Source organism: Podarcis bocagei, assembly GCF_964188305.1.
Source record: "Podarcis bocagei genome assembly, chromosome: 10".
Lineage (NCBI taxonomy): Eukaryota > Metazoa > Chordata > Lepidosauria > Squamata > Lacertidae > Podarcis > Podarcis bocagei.
The window spans coordinates 24,427,307-24,441,501 of NC_138135.1; the positions used below are offsets into that span (position 1 = coordinate 24,427,307).

At 42.3% G+C, this 14,195-nt stretch overlaps 1 protein-coding gene across 7 annotated transcripts in view; it reads right to left on the bottom strand.

Moving 5' to 3' along the window:
- Window positions 1-14,195, bottom strand: part of DGKI (diacylglycerol kinase iota) — a 275,714-nt gene that overhangs the window by 128,602 nt on the left and 132,917 nt on the right. For all 7 annotated transcript variants that reach the window (XM_081212004.1, XM_081212007.1, XM_081212006.1 and 4 more), the window contains exons 6-7: window positions 11,131-11,196; window positions 559-630 (exon numbers count right to left, since the gene is read on the bottom strand). In XM_081212004.1, coding sequence (XP_081068130.1) covers window positions 559-630; window positions 11,131-11,196 — 138 coding nt within the window. The remainder of the gene's footprint in view (window positions 1-558; window positions 631-11,130; window positions 11,197-14,195) is intronic.

Genomic DNA, 14,195 nt, shown 5'->3' on the forward strand with positions numbered 1-14,195 from the left:
AACCAGCTGGCTGCCAGGCGCTTGGGAACTGCTGCGCAAAAGGATCTGCCAGCTGCTTGGCTCAGGAACCACTAAGCACAGGGATTGCAAAGCAATATATACCGGGGGGGGACACACCTATAAAAATGAGGTGCTTTTTCTTTAAATGAATGCTTTTATGCTCTTCTGTGTACGCTCAATATTTTGCATTTCCCCTTTTCTGACTCTCTTGCCAGGTTTTTTTGTATGCTGTATCAATAAACAATCATCTTAATGGATCAAAGGAAGGAAATAAAAGGAAAAATAATGCCCTATTAGTGCCATGAGTTCAAGAAAAAGGAGACGTTCTTCAGTATGTTTGTGGGAGAGGAATGCAGCACGTCCACCTCTCACAGTACAGATACCTGGCATTTTAAGGAGAGCCAAGAGGAAAAATAACAAAATAAGCCAGGTAGAGCCTGCCCGCAGGATCTTTTCTTATTAAAGATTCTGCCTGTGCAATCAAAGCAGAACCATCCAAGCCATGCTGGCGAGACGGTCACAAGCACTCACACAGTTCACTAGGCAAAAGTCACTTACTGCCTGCTTGCACCAGGAGCAGCTGATGGCCACAATCTCTTTACTGTGGAAGGAGAATTTTTGCTGAAAGCCCTGTAACGACAAGGTGAGTTTATCACATCCATCACCTAACAATCACATTGCACAGCTGTCCTGCCTCCCCCCCAAAAAAAACACACGTTTGTTGTGTACTGTGTGCATGGTAACATTTTGTTTTGTTTTCCTTACAAGTGAGACTACAGGGGAGTATCTTCCTCTTTTGTCAACCAGACCTTGATTAAATTGTGGTAGGACCACCAAGGGGCAGATAAAATAGGCAGGCTGCAAAGGAGACAGCAGATCTGGCCTCCCAGGAGCATGTCACAGCTGTTGCTACAGTAGCAGCTGCAGTAGCAGCAACAGCAAGGCATTCCCTGAAGGTCAGATCTTCTATCCCTGTGGAACCTGCTGCCTGAGGTACTTGCCTCAGCTCGCCTTATGAGTGGACCGGCCCTGCTTTTTAAATGGTGCAATGGAGGTATAAGAGAATCCATTTCTGGGGAAACTTCATTCAATGGGCAATTCACCCATAATGTTAATGAGACTTAAATCTAGATGTCCAGTCTCTGGTATTGTTCTTCTAAGCCCTGAAGCCTTCAGGATTTTTTTGCAGGGGAAGTCTCCAGCACAGCATCCTCAGTTATCTCCCCCAACCTTGGAGACGCAGGGCATGCAAATTTCTAACCCTTTTTGGCTGCATCTGAACTCCTTGCATACTTTGTGCAAAGCAGAAATAAGAAGGTAAGATGAGCCCTGCTGGATCAGGCCAATGGCCTGTCAAGTCAAGCATCCTTTTCTTGCAGTGGCCAACCAGATGCCTGTGGGAAACCCACAAGTAGGACCCAAGCACAAGACCACTTTCCCCTTCTGTGACTTCCAGCAACTGGTATTCAGAGGCATCACTGCCTCTAACCTTGGATGCAGAGCCTAGTCATCACAGCTAGTAGCCACTGGTGGCCTTCTCCTCCATGAATTTGTCTAGTCCTCTTTTAGAGTCATCCACGTTGATGGCCATCGCTGCATCCTGTGCAAGCAAGTTCCATACTTTGACTATGCGCTGCGTGAAGTACATCCTTTCATCTGTCTTGAATCTTTCTGTATTCACCAACATTGGATGTACACGAGTCCCAGTGCTTTGAGAGAGGGAGAAAAGCATTTCTCTATTCGCTTTCTCCATGCCATGCGTACATTTATAGCATGTCGCCTCTTGCCTTCTCTCTAAACTAAAAAGTCTCAAACTCAAATTCTGTCTATATAAAGAACCAAGAAGAGGGAATGGAGGGAAGTCGTGAGGTCTAAAGAACCTCAAAGGTAAGGTTTTGAAAAAGATATTTGTGAATTTGGGGGTGGGAGGGGGAAGTACTATTGTGATTAAATGTGGAATTCAATTGTGAAAATTGTGGAATTCAATTGTGAAAATAAATTGTGAAAATAAAAAAATATTTTCAAACTCTGCAACCTTTCCTCAGGGGGGAGTCTCTCCATCCCATTAATCATTTTGGTTGCCCTTTTCTGAAGCTTCTCTAGGTCTATGGATGATAACACTGTGAAATGGTAAGAGCAGGAGCACAGAGGATCACTTGTTGATTTGGGGACATGAGCAAATGTCCAAGTATTCTGCCCTCTTTAACCAGAGGACCTGCTTTATTTGCAAGCAACAATAATCAAAACTTGGACCTCGTACATGCTCTTTGGAACCCAGCTACAGCCTCTGCCCAAATCCTCCCCATTTTTCAACACAGGTGTGGGGAACTGGATCTGGCTACTAGACTGGAGCCTTATCTGCCCCATCCCTGTGGGGATAGTTTGACCACTGGGTAAAGCCTCCCATATGTCAATCACCTGACATCAGATGTCAGGTGACCCGCTTTGCCCACACAGACTCAATGCCAGGACTTGATTGACAGCACCTCCTACTCCCACCCCTTGGATCCAGTCACATCCTTACTTGCCCCATACCTGACATAATATATGGCACTAGGTGGAAGACAGAGGGGCAACGCCTTGGCAAAGTGGCCCACTAACTGGAGGTATCTTATGCCCGGTTCGACAGCATCTGAATACCTTCTGCCTTTACCAAACTCCTGCCTGACACACACATATATAATAGGAAATTGTTTCTTAGGGATGCAGTGAAGAGCCAGGCTTCAAAAACTGCAGGAACTTTATAATTGGTTCACGTCTTCCGGGGGCGGCGCGAAACTGTAATGGCGGTCCTCTTCGAGCTCTGAAGAGGGGCTCCGCGGAAAAGGGTCGTTCGCTGCGGCATAGCGACGACCCATCAAGATAAACCACGGGTAGAGTGAGCCCATGGCCGTGGGACTCGGCGGGCACCAGAAGCTGCTCCGAAAGCACAGAAGGGACCCCGTAAGGAGACCCGGAGTGAAGGAGGGGTAGCGGTGCTGTGAGTTCATCGCTCTTTCCGCGGAAGCGAAGCCGCGCGGCTGTTACAGATGAGCGCTGATCCTTCTTCCTAAAATCAACGCTAAACTGCAAGCAACATACCCGTGAGTAAAGGGGTTTAAAATTTGGCAAAAGAAATTTGGTTAATTTGGCTGAAAGCGGGAGACGAGAAAAGGGAAGTCCGTCTTCCGACATTGCTGACAAGATCAAAGCAAAGCTTTTAGAAACGGAAGCATTTGAAACGGGACTTTGGGAAGCTTAAACTTTTTCGTGCCATAAAATCTGCTTATTTTATTGAGCTGAAGGTGGAAATGGACTTTGACTAAAAGAAGCAGCAAATGGTGACTTTCCTCCTATCTTTTTTCTCCTTTGGGCTGCATTTTTAAAGAGCCAGATTGTCGGGCTGCCAGAGAGAGAGACTGTGTCAAGCTGCGGAAACAGTTGCAAACTGTGCTAGAAAGTAACTGTTACATTTGAGCAGAAAAGACTGAGTGGGATACTGTTACAAGCACCTTTCGTGAAACTTTGTCGACTTATAAAAGGTGCTTTGGGAAACCTTGAGTTTATGAAGGGACTTTTGGATTAACGAATTTACTGTTCTGAAACAATTTGGAACTTTAATGGCGGATTACTTCCTTCTTTGTCTTTGAAACCGGGTGGTACTCCCCCTACAGGGCTTTCGGATTATAAAATCCTGGGAACTGACTTTTGTTTTGAATTCCATCTCACTGGTTGTTTACTCCTGAATTTGTCTTTCCCATGGAACAATAGACAATTTGACCTTGAACATTGACAGATGTGTAATGAGTGGTGCAGGGAGAACAAGAGCGTCTAAAGCAAAGGAAACTAAAGAGGCTAAGGAAAAAGAAAAGGAAAAGGAAAGAAGACCAGCACAATTTGTACAAACAACATTGACCCAAGGACGCCGTTCGTCGGTTCCAGCTGTACTGGTGTCTCATAGAGAACAAGGGGAAATAACTGAGAAGTCCACTGAGGAAGAGATGGCAGCAGGTGGGTCAGATACACTACTAAAACAAATATTGGAGCAACTATCAAGTTTAAATCAGAAGGTGGACGATCAGTCTGTGAAGATAGATAAAGCAACTTCCTCGATCCAAAAACTGACTGACCAAGTTTCCCAGCACACGCAAGCCATAGAGAAATTGCAAGGAGCAACAGCGGAAAATCGAGAACTAGCTGGAGAAGCAATCCAGAAAGTGGGAGTCCTACAAAAAGAGGTTGAAGAAATAAAAGGAGAAGTTAGGCCCCTGCACAAACAGGTGGGTGAACAACAAGTCTATCTGTCAATGGTGGAACTGAAAAATCGTGAGAGCAACATTAAATTGAGAGGTATTCCGGAACTCGAGCAAGGAGATTTGATTGGATACTTAACACAGGAATTCTCGAAGTTCTGGGGTTTAAAGGAAGACACAGATTTTAGGATTGTCTCGGCATATAGATTGGGAAGACTGGTAAGGAAGGACAGATCCAGAGACTGTTTGATAATTTTAAGAACAAAGGAAGAGAGAGACAAGATCCTAGGCCTTCACTTCAAAAAAGCAATTGAAATACAAGACAAAAGGGTGGAAATTTACAGAGATATCCCGAGGCAGCTGCTGGACCTTAGAGCCACCTATACAGAATTAGCAAAATTGCTGAGACACAACGCAATCCCCTATAGGTGGGAGTTTCCACAGGGATTATCCTTCACCTACAAAGAAAGGAAGGTTAAAATAAGAACACCTGAAGATAACCAAAGGTTCCTTCACGACCACGGAGAAGATCTCCAAAAAGGAGCGGATTGGCTTCCAGTTTTACCAGCACCAGCACCGCCCGGAAGTGGGCCAACGCCTATACCTTCGGGATCTGAACAAAAGGAAGACACCCCATCTTAAGAACTTCTTAAATAGAACAGGATGTCTCTGCAGCTACTTAGTTGGAACATAAATGGCGGGAATTCTCCGGAAAAAAGGAGAAGGATATTTCATATCCTAAAAAAAGAACAATTGGATGTAATATGCTTGCAAGAAACACATGTGACTAGGCTCCACAGGAAAGTATTAATCAATAAGAGACTTGGCCAAGAATTTATCTCATCAGATAAAGTTAAAAAAAGAGGTGTTGTAATTTATGCAAAGGAGAACCTGTCGCCAAAATTTTTATTTAAAGATGATCATGGAAGAATCCTCGCAATTGAAATCCAAACACAAGGGGAAAAGATTTTGATATTAGGAATCTACGCGCCAAATGATGGAAAATCAGAATTCTACAAGAAGCTGCATGAGACAATGATGGACTATTTGGACTATGCTAATATTATTGTGATGGGAGATATGAATGGGGTGGTGTCTACAAATATGGACAAATCCCAAAATCAAAACTTAACAACAGACGGCAGACTCCCTAAAACTTTCTTTGAAATGACAGACAATATGGACTTGATTGACATTTGGAGGACAAGGAACCCCTTGGGTAAAGAAGGAACTTTCTTTTCTGTGGCCCACTTGTCATGGACACGAATCGACCAAATTTGGATATCTAGAGGGCTGGCTCCGAAAACGAGAAAAGTGGAAATCTGCCCAAAAACCTGCTCCGACCATAATGCCATAAAAATGGAACTGAGACTTTTCCCAACTGGATCCTTCAGATGGAGAATGAATGACACCTTGTTAAGAGATCAAGAGATTGTGAAGAAGGCCCAAAAAACATTAAAGGACTACTTTGAAATAAATTTGAACACTACGGTGGAGAAAAGAACAATCTGGGACGCAAGTAAAGCTGTAATGAGAGGGTTTCTGATTCAACAGAATGCGATAAAAAGAAAATATTGGAATGGAAAAAAAGAAAAAATTTTAGAGAAAATAAGTGAAGGAGAGAAAAAATTGAGAATCAAACCGAAGTCTAAAGAGGTGCTAAGAGAGATCAAATTTCATCAAGCACAATATTCGAAACTGATCAATCAAGAGATTGAGTGGAAAATCAAACAAATGAAGCAGAGATCGTTTGAATCAGCAAATAAATGTGGAAAGTTGTTGGCTTGGCAGTTGAAAAAAAGACAAAAGTTAAATACGGTTACAAATCTGGAGATTCAAGGAAAAATAGTTCAGAAACCAGAAGAAATAAGAAAGTGCTTCCACAGATATTTCAAAGAGCTCTACGCACAGGGGCCTCAGAAAGAATCGGAAATGGACCAATTTTTGGAAACAAATGGACTACCTAAAATAAGTCAAGATAAAAGATCAATTCTTAACAGCAAAATAACTCAACAGGAAATTGAAGGTGCCATCCAAAACATGCAGCTGGGCAAATCTCCAGGCCCGGACGGACTCACCTCCAAATATTATAAAACTTTGAAGGATTTCTTGATACAACCGTTGTTGGAGGTTTGTAACCAGATCATGGAGGGGAGGAAGGCACCGGAAACGTGGAAAGAAGCATTTATCACATTGATTCCCAAGTCAGAAAGGGAAAAGACTCAGCTTAAGAACTACCGTCCCATCTCACTCCTGAATGTGGATTACAAAATTTTTGCAGACATTTTAGCAAGTAGACTTAAAAATGTATTAAATGAAGTAATTCACAAGGACCAAGCAGGCTTTCTCCCTGGTAGACACATGTCGGACAATACCAGGAACATTATTGATATATTGGAGCTGCTGCGAATTAGAAATACAAGGGCTGCTTTAATCTTTATTGATGCGGAGAAAGCATTTGACAACATTTCTTGGATGTTTATGAAGAAGAACTTGAAAGGGATGGGAGTGGGACGGGGGTTTGAAAATGGATTAGAAGCAATTTACTCAGAACAAAAAGCTAAATTGATAGTGAACAATGTGGTATCGGAGGAACTTCAAATTGAAAAAGGGACACGACAGGGGTGCCCTTTATCCCCTCTGCTATTTATTTCTGTTCTGGAGGTATTGCTGAATATGATTAGGGAGGACCAGCTGGTGCAAGGTATAGAGGTCGGAGCGAAACAATACAAACTGAAAGCCTTTGCAGATGACCTAGTCTTGACAGTACAGGAGCCAGTATCTAGCACAAAAAGAGTTTTGGAACTTATTTTGGAGTTTGGTCGGGTGGCGGGATTTAAGTTAAACAAACAAAAAACTAAGGTTTTGGTTAAAAATCTGACACCTACAGAGATAGAGGGGTATCAGAAAGAGACAGAGCTAAGTGTGGTTAAAAAAGTGAAATACCTGGGGGTATACTTGTCCACTAAAAATTTAAACCTTTTCAAAGATAACTATGAAAAATGTTGGTTGGAAATTAAAAAAGATTTGGATATTTGGTCAAGATTGAAACTTACCTTGTCAGGCCGAATCGCAGCTATAAAGATGTGTGTTTTGCCTAAAATGCTATTCTTATTTCAGACCCTTCAGGTCGTGGACAGAATGGAATGTTTTGGAAAATGGCAGAAGGATATTTCTAAGTTTGTCTGGCAGGGCAAAAAGCCCCGAATAAAATTTAAAATACTAACCGACTCAAAAGAAAGAGGGGGGTTTGCCCTGCCGGACCTAAGGTTGTACTATGAAGCTGCAGCCTTCTGCTGGTTGAAGGATTGGTTCTTGTTGGAAAACACCGATGTCCTAGATCTGGAAGGGTTTGATAATGTGTATGGCTGGCATGCATACTTGTGGTATGACAAGGCGAAGGTTCATAAATTGTTCAAAAACCATATTGTCAGAAAATCAATTTTTGCCGTCTGGATGAAGTACAAGGATTTATTAGAAAGCAAGACCCCGAGGTGGCTATCACCTGTGGAAGCCAAGATTTCTAAAAAAAAGCCCAATATGGAGGCCTACTGGCCAAAATATTGGGAACTGATTGAAAGAGTTGGAGATAACTGGAAGCTCCAAAGCCAGGACAAATTAAAAGGTAAGGTGCGAGATTGGTTACATTATGCTCAAATTCAAGAGGTATTCAAAATGGACAAAAAAGTGGGTTTCCAGTTGGAGAAATCGAAACTGGAGACGGAGTTGTTAGAACCAAAGACTAAGGTACTTTCGAGGATGTATGACTTGCTGCTTAAATGGAACACACAGGATGAGACAGTTAAATCTGCTATGATAAAATGGGCACAGGATGTGGGACACAACATTATGTCTGAGGACTGGGAAAGGTTATGGAACACCGGTATGAAATTCACGGCATGTAGTGCCTTGAAAGAGAACATTATGAAAATGGTATACCGGTGGTACATGACCCCAGTCAAGTTGGCTAAAATATATCATCTTTCTGATAATAAGTGTTGGAAATGCAAGGAGGCAGAAGGGACATTCTTTCACCTCTGGTGGACCTGCCCGAAAGTAAAGGCCTTCTGGGAAATGATACATAATGAGCTGAAAAAGGTATTTAGATATACCTTCTCTAAGAAACCAGAGGCCTTTCTCTTGGGCATGGTGGACCGGAAGGTGCCAAAGAAGGACAGAACCTTGTTTATGTATGCAACCACAGCAGCTAGGATTCTCATCGCTAAGTTCTGGAAAACACCAGATTTACCCACACTGGAGGACTGGCAGACGCAGTTGATGGACTACATGGAGTTGGCAGAAATGACTGGCAGAATCCGAGATCTGAGCGAAGAAACAATGGAGGAGGACTGGAAAAAATTTAAGGACTATTTGCAAAAACATTATAAGTTGTTTGAATGTTAAGATAGCGCACGATTAAGAAATGTCATGTTTCCGCAATTTATTTTAAGCAAATGATAAAGTAAGTATTGATAGAAAAAACGAGAAATATTTGAAACAAATTATTATGTTTATTGAATGTCAAAACTAAATTATAAATTTTTGAAACTGGTAACATAATACATTTAAAGGTATAATAAGATGGGAAACAAGATAACAAATTGCTGAAATGGCTAGAACAATGAATGCAATGCTGAGAGGATGTGAGGAGGTCCAAAAGTGAATTGCTGAAAGATGCTAAGGAAAGTTTCATAATATTTTTTCTTGTTTTTATTTTTCCTTATATATATATATAAAAAATGTTTCTTGTATGTTGCCATGTAAACAAATTTGTTAATCTATGAAAAGAAACGCAATAAAAAAAATCTTTATATAATTGGTTCACGTAGAAAGATAAAGAGATATGTTATTGGGGTATTTTTTTGAAGTGGGGGAAGAAAGAATAAGAAAGATGGTGAAATTATCTTGCTTCACAAAAAAGTAATAATTCAAAACAGGCTGAGAGGACTGGGTGATGCGAGAGGCAGAGATGCTGCTTGGAGATAATGGGACTCTGATTCTTTTCCACAGTTCTTGCAAATTGATTTTATTTTTTTTCTAATTCACTAAACTTGAGAACCGGGGCTGTAATGAACGTGGAAAGATGAGCTTGGCATTTAAGCAGATTTGAAAAGCCTCAAATTGATAACAATTTTGAATATCATATTGTTTAATTGCTCGAGGGGCTGAAGGCTTTATTAAGGCTTCCAGCTCTTGAACCATGTAAGTCTCTCATAATCTTGAGATTTGAGTCTGCAAGGCTCTTCCTGCGTTGCCAGTGCACAATATCAGAACACTGTGCAATCAGACTTATTATCTTTCATACTATTTCATGTTTACTAATGCTCTACCAAATGATTGTACTGTGTGCATCAGCCTTCCCTAAGATGGTGCTTTGGACTACAAAACCTATCAGTCCCAGCCAGTACAGGTGAAGAGGGATTTAGAGTAAATCCAGGGATCTTGGTGCATAGCGGTGGAATCATGTGCATGCCCTTTTCATGTGCTTCAAGCAGGCACAATGCATGCATGTGTGTGTGAAGAAGGGGCCAACTCTTCCCCCAGTCTACTCATATCCCATAGAATAGTCTTACCCCAACCTGGTGCTCTTTGGATGTTTCAGACTACATCTCCCATCAACCCCCAAAGCCCCAGCCATCATTGCCTATGGCCAGGGATGTTGGGAATCGTAGTCCAAAACACTCAAACAGCACCAGGTTGGGGGGAAGGCTGGTGTATGTGTGTGTATTGCTATTTATCACACCCAGAGATCACCTGACAATGAAGGGCAAAATAGAAACTATATATGATGGAAATGAACTAAAGGTGTTGGAAGCTACAGCAAATGTTACATGCTTCCTTTCTGAAATCAATTGTGTTTTAAAAAAAACTGGAGGGGGGAGTGGAATATGGGACAGAGCAAGTCCATGGAACCATTAAGGAAAAGAACAAGGGAGAAGCTCTAACCCTTAAAATGAATTGATGTTATGTCAAGGAGCATGGCCAACTAGAGCCAGTGTGGTGTAGTGGTTAAGAGCAGTAGTCACGTAATCTGGGGAACTGGGTTCGCGTCTCCGCTCCTCCATATGCAGCTGCTGGGTGACCTTGGGCCAGTCACACTTCTTTGAAGTCTCTCAGCCCCACTCACCTCACAGAGTGTTTGTTGTGGGGGAGGAAGGGAAAGGAGAATGTTAGCCGCTTTGAGACTCCTGAGGGGAGTGAAAGGCGGGATATCAAATCCAAACTCTTCTTCTTCTTCTTCTTCTTCTAAATGATACGCAAAGCTTTAAATGCTGTAGATATTAGTCAGGGCCGGTCCTGTCATTGGACAGAGTGAGGCAATTGCCTCAGGTGGCAGAAACTGAGGAGAACAGCAGAAAACACCTTGGCTGTTCTTCCTGAGTCACTCCCCTCCGTCAGAGTCCACAGCTATGTGCCCCAGGCCTGTCATACACCCTGTTTGCGGACCTCAGATTCACTAAGGAATAAGATTCAACAGGCAATATGTTACTGGGACAAGTTCAAGGTCTTGCTATAAGGCCCAGAACAACTGAGGACCAAGTTATTTCTGGGAATGCCTTACCTTGTATACCCCCTGCCCAGTCACTTCAATCCTCAGGAGGGACACCTTAGTTTCACATGCTCCCAAGGTTCAGCTTTTGTCCATCAAGATCGGTGCATTTTAGCACCTTCCTCCTGGAATGTGCTTCCAATGAACATCAGGTAGGCACCTACGGTACTGACATTTAGGCACCTGCTTAAAATGCATCTGTCACCCAGAGATTTATTTATTTTTGGTCAATAAAATAAATTGCCAATCTGATCGGCCTATGTATATGGACTCTGGGGTGTGTGGTGGCAGGCAGGATTCATCTTCAAGCAGCAAGATGAATTGTGCTGGTCCCGACATTATCCTTACCTTTCCACACTGCTTGCACTTCCCCTCCTGCCGCCGCCTGTGTACCCAGTGATGTCGGACAAAGTTCTGCAGGGGGAGGCAGTGGAAGCAAGGAATAAAATTAATACAAGAAAACACAGCCCAGCATCCGGTGCAGAACTTTGCATTCCAAAGCCACCATTCACATATGGCAGCCTAGAGATCGCCGCTGGCATTGCTGGGAGGCAATTCAGAAAGGAAGGGATAGGAGCTGTCAGCTGCTCTGAAGCACACATAAGAGAGAGATGTTCCATAACAGAAAATAAAATAAGGCATTTTGGCTTTTGGTATTCAAAGCAGTATTCCTCCACATCCCATTTTTTAAAAATGTAAGTTGTGTCACACACACAATTTATAATAATAATAATAATTTTACTATTTATATCCATTCTCCAACCACCTTCAGACACTCACACAGGTCCTTCACTACCTTCCATAGTTCTGATTTGAAAGAGAGGTAGAGCTGGGTATCATCCTCATGCTGGTGAACATGCAGCCCAAACCCCCTGATGATCTCTCCCAGTAACCTCATATAGATGTTGAAAAGCATTGGGGAGAGTATGGAGTCCTAAAGCACCCCACAAGCGAGAACCCAGGAGTCTGAACACTCATCCCTCAACACCACTTTCTGGACACAGCCCAGGAGAAAGGAGCAGAACCACTGCATAACAGTGCCCCCAGCTCCCAGCTCTTCCAGATGGTCCAGAAAGATGTCATGGTCATTAGTTAAAGGCCGCTGAGAGATCCAGCAGGACCAGGAAACAGCTTTCACCTCGGTCCCTAGCCCACCAGCGATCATCGACCAGTGCAACCAAGGCAATTTCAGTTTGATCCTTTCACATGGTTTTGCATGTAGTGTGGTGGGGTTTTTTATGCATTGTGATTTACTGTTATTTCTATTGGTTATAGTTTAGCAATCATTTATTGTAACTGTTAAGAGCAAATTTCTGTTTATTATTTACTGATACTTTGTGAGTTAATTTTATTGTGCACTGTTATATTCGAATATATTGTTGAATATTACTTTACTTGATATAAGTTGTTTAATTTAAAGTTATTTTTTATGACTTTGTCGCATTGGATCCGATTATTATAAGATGTGTGATCTTTGTTGTATATTCTGTTGTTGTAAATCGCCTTGCACATAGTAATATAGAAAGGTGGCATACAAATTAAAAGTAAAATTAAATGATTTATTTTTTTAAGGCTATGTCTGCACCAGATGGTTTCTGAAGGATTTGGTCCTGCTCCCTGAATTATCTACTAGCTATTTATGCTCCATGGTTATTCATCTTCCTAAGCCTAATCTACATTCTTGACTCCATCTTTCAAGGCTCGCCCACACTCCTGCTTATCCCATGCCTAGAAAATAGGAGTCCAAGTGGTTTTGCCTTTGTCTCAGCACTTTCCCCTGGAGAACACACACTGTAGCACTAAATCGAAATGACCGACAAACTGCGGGAAACCCAATCAATGTTTGCTCCAATTCAATGGTCAACCATGGGTTTTCCTGGGAGAAAGCAGATAGGCAAATGGAAGTGTGAATGAGCTCTAAGACTACATATGCACTAAGCCATGCTGCTGTCAATCAATCTGCAATGCGCTTCTCTTTTCAGAATGAGCCCAGTTTCTCATGAAGCAGGTATCAGGAGCAAATGATACACAACTAGTGTATCTAGTATTCTGGGATGAATTCCCCATCCTGGAGAGTGCTTATGAAACACGGTGATCCCGTGGTCTTCTTCTCCCCTCCCCAGTGGACAACTGAAGCAGCTTCTTCAAGGCTCTGCTCAAGCAATTTGGGACATTATCTGATGGGGGGGGGAGAGAGATGCTGTGTTGGCCAGCAGGCAATAGCTTTTTCTACCTGCCTTGCTTTACCCTCCAGCCCTAGAAGCCTTCATAAGGGAGCTGTTTCCAGAGGAAGAACTGTGAGGGGAAGGAGACACTGTTTGCCACCAGGGCGTGGTTGGTTTCTCACCTGTGTTGCCCCACCTGCAGCCTGAGGAACCTTCAAAGAGGGAGTTGCTGCCAGAGGCATTATATGTATGTGTATTTTAATGAGCCAAATAAAATGAAAATTATGAGTCAAGGAGATGTGGAGAGTGTGCATTAGCTTAACAGTGCTTAGTTTATTTTTTGGTTGCTATTGTCTTCATGTTGTTTATTTTGTTTTATAGATTATAAATGCTGCATTGATTTGTTAATCATATAATGACTTCTGCTTTAAAGCCACTGTTCGGCTTATTATTCAGTTGTTGTTGCTTTGTTAACAGTGTTTTACACATCGTATCTGTTTCACTGATGATTTGTTAATTATTCTGTATGATTTGCGCTGTATTTGTGATGCTCTATTATGTTTTATTATATCATTATTATTTGTTCTTCGTAAGCTGCTTTGGGGTTCACTCGAATGAAAAGTGGCAGAGAAATATAATAAATCGAAATCAAATCAAGGTCTAAGACTTCTCCCAGACAGCAAGCAAAACTGCCTTTTAAAGTGGTTTGGGGGAGGGGGGAGCCTGAAGAAGCCCATTTGAACCATGCCAAGTGCACCTTTGACATTGTGTTTTCATTCTTCTGCTGTGCTTCCCCAGTCTCCTTTCTTCAACCCCACCAAATATCTCCACCTCCCATGTGGCTTTCCTAAAGTCCTGCATGTCACAAGAGATGAAGGAGAGGATGCACAGCAGAAATAGGGAGGCGAAAGGCAGCAATTGCCTGCTGTTTTTAGGATTTAAAGGCATATGAGACCAGGGCCCTGCAGGATCTGATTTCTTTCCGCAGGGCCTGTAAGACAGAATTGTTCAGCTTGGCTTTTGGCTTGGAATTAACTTGATCCCCTCCCCCTCTTTCTTTTTTCCTTTTTCCTTCTGTGATGGAACTCCTACTTGGGGACTTCCCTGGCTTTTTTCTGGCCCATGTAGGACTGGTCTGGATAGTTAGCCTTGGTGAAGACGATGTTTTCATCCCCAAAAAAGTTTTTGAGTTTCTGCTGAAATGAGGCTGCATTTTAATGTTGTATTTTAATCTTGTTTTTTAAGTTG